The following is a 2,363-nucleotide window of genomic DNA, read 5'->3' as shown; positions in this document are numbered from 1 at the left end:
AATCAAGGCAACAGTTACCGAGCAACATACCGCATGAGTAAGCGTGCATTCGAGCATTTGGTGAATGAGCTGTCCTTGCACGAGGCTTTCAACCTTGTTGCACCTAACACCATCACGATCTACATTCAGATCGCAACGGCTTTATTTCGTTTGGCCAATAGTCATGTCGGATGTCGTCAAGCGTATATGCATTTGCGTGTTTCTTACGGTAGTTATAACAACTTCATCAAACGAACAGTCAAAGCAATCAAAGGAAGACTGGGTCACTTAGTTGCTTGGCCAACTGACCCAGAGGAAGCAGATGAAGTAGCTCTCGGGTTTGGTAGTAACGATGGTCGCAGGTTGAGCCACGTTATTGGTGCTGTCGATGGCAAGAATTTCAAAATTCATAAGCCTTCTGGTGAAGCTGGTGGGATGTTCAGAGATCGTAAGAATGATTACTCTGTCAAACTGACTGCAGTTTGTGACTCTGAGTTGCGATTTACGTACATCAGAGTAGGTGATTCAGGTATTGTAACCAAAGCCAAAAACCTAAAAAATACAAATATGCTAATAGGGGGTGCCAAACATTAAAAAAATCATTTCCTTAATTTTTAAAAAACATTCCCGGGAATTTTTCCCCAGCCAAATTCCCTAAACTTTGCGGGAACGATTTTTTGTGCCCGAGATTTTGCGGGCAAGAAAAAGTATTCCCGAGAAATCTCGGGAAAGAATACTCATTTTCTATTCGTTGTTGAGAAGGAAATATGACGTGAAAATGTAACATTTTATTTATTTTATGATAATCTAAAAGCATCAAATCGCATCTGTGTTTGCATTATAAAGTTTTTCTAAGTTTTTAACTTACCTTTTTTCTCCTTAAATTCCTCTAAAACGTATAATCTAAAATGTCTGATCAAATAAACAGAAACACTGGTGGCGGTCCTTCCAACAACGATTCCGCAGATAAAAGCCTTGATAGAACCAAAACTACACCTGGTCAAATTAAGGCTATGATTGGTTTCTTTGAGAGTAATCAAGACCTTTTTAAGATATATCTTGGTGGACAAAAGTCGTCCGCTCCTTCAGCTGGTAGTCAGATAAAAAAAAGAGAGATCATTGAGAGATTGTTCCAGCAACTTCTGGCAGATAAAGTAATTCCGTCTTCCTGGAATTTCAAATCGGTTGGAAAACGTTTTGAACGCCAACTCGCAAAGTATCGCGATGTAGAAAGAGATATGAACTCTACCGGTTTTGGCTTGACTACAGATGACATTAAACGTGGACTGACCTCCATCGAGATCAAGTGTGAACATTTGTGTGTTGGATTTTCTCGTTTGGCTTCTCTGCATGGTGTTAGACCAAACATAACTCCTTTTTGTGTGGCTTTCCATGGTGCCCCTGGTGGTACCGAGTACACATACTCCAACAGAGTAAGGCCATCATTAGCTGCAATTGAGGCACAAACTTTTGCAGTTTTTGGTGGTCAACAAGAAGCGATTGAAGAGGTCAGTCGATTGTTGGTTGGAAGTGATGCAGCTGAATCTTCAACAAGATCATCTGCTTCTCTTTCCTCTGGTGCTCCTTTGGCTGCTGGTGCTCCTTTGGCTGCTGGTGCTCCTTTGGCTGCTGTTGGTTCTCTTTCCTCTGGTGCTCCTTTGGCTGCTGTTGGTTCTCTTTCCTCTGGTGCTCCTTTGGCTGCTGTTGCTTCTCTTTCCTCTGGTGCTCCTTTGGCTGCTGTTGCTTCTCTTTCCTCTGGTGCTCCTTTGGCTGCTGTTGCTTCTCTTTCCTCTGGTGCTCCTTTGGCTGCTGTTGCTTCTCTTTCCTCTGGTGCTCCTTTGGCTGCTGTTGCTTCTCTTTCCTCTGGTGCTCCTTTGGCTGCTGGTGCTTCTCTTTCCTCTGGTGCTCCTTTGGCTGCTAGGTCTTTGTCTGTTGCACCTGTGTCTACTGAGCGTTCTTCCTCTTTCCGTTTTTCTTCTGTTGGGCCAGTCTCAAACGAACCTCTCTCTTTCCCTCGTCCTGCTTTTGGTGAAGCTTTGTCTGGCCAGCCGTCATCCGTAGAAGTACCAGCTACCAATGTTGCTTCTTCTCCTCTGTTGGTTCCATCTAATACCCAGCCATCAAGTCGCACACCATTATTTGAATCATCATCAGAGAATAATTTGTTCGATTCCTTTTCTTTTGATGATGGTGGAGATTTTGATGATGCTGGGTCGTATCATGCTGTGGACCATGACAACGATGTCAACAGTGGTAGTGCTGCTCGTGCTGGTGGTGGTGTTGGTGCTGGTGGTGCTGGTGGTGCTCGTGCTGGTGCTGGTGCTGGTCGTGCTGGTGCTGGTGCTGGTGGTGCTCGTGTTGCTGGTGTTCGTGGCGGTGCTGGT

The 2,363-nt window shown here is 44.5% G+C and overlaps 1 protein-coding gene across 1 annotated transcript; it reads left to right on the top strand.

The window, feature by feature from the left end:
* Positions 1-867: 867 nt before the first annotated feature.
* Positions 868-2,122, top strand: EV154DRAFT_577835 (uncharacterized protein; the record flags this gene model as incomplete). The annotated part of the gene is made up of 2 exons (XM_051606540.1): positions 868-2,007; positions 2,097-2,122. The coding sequence occupies exons 1-2, from the start codon at positions 888-890 to the stop codon at positions 2,120-2,122; spliced, it is 1,146 nt and encodes a 381-aa protein (XP_051452171.1). The 5' UTR covers positions 868-887.
* Positions 2,123-2,363: the final 241 nt, after the last annotated feature.

This window comes from Mucor mucedo (assembly GCF_025094135.1).
Source record: "Mucor mucedo strain NRRL 3635 chromosome Unknown EV154scaffold_155, whole genome shotgun sequence".
Taxonomy (NCBI): Eukaryota; Fungi; Mucoromycota; class Mucoromycetes; order Mucorales; family Mucoraceae; genus Mucor; species Mucor mucedo.
The sequence above is the reverse complement of the archived record's forward strand: the minus strand, read 5'-3'. Positions and strand labels throughout refer to the sequence as shown.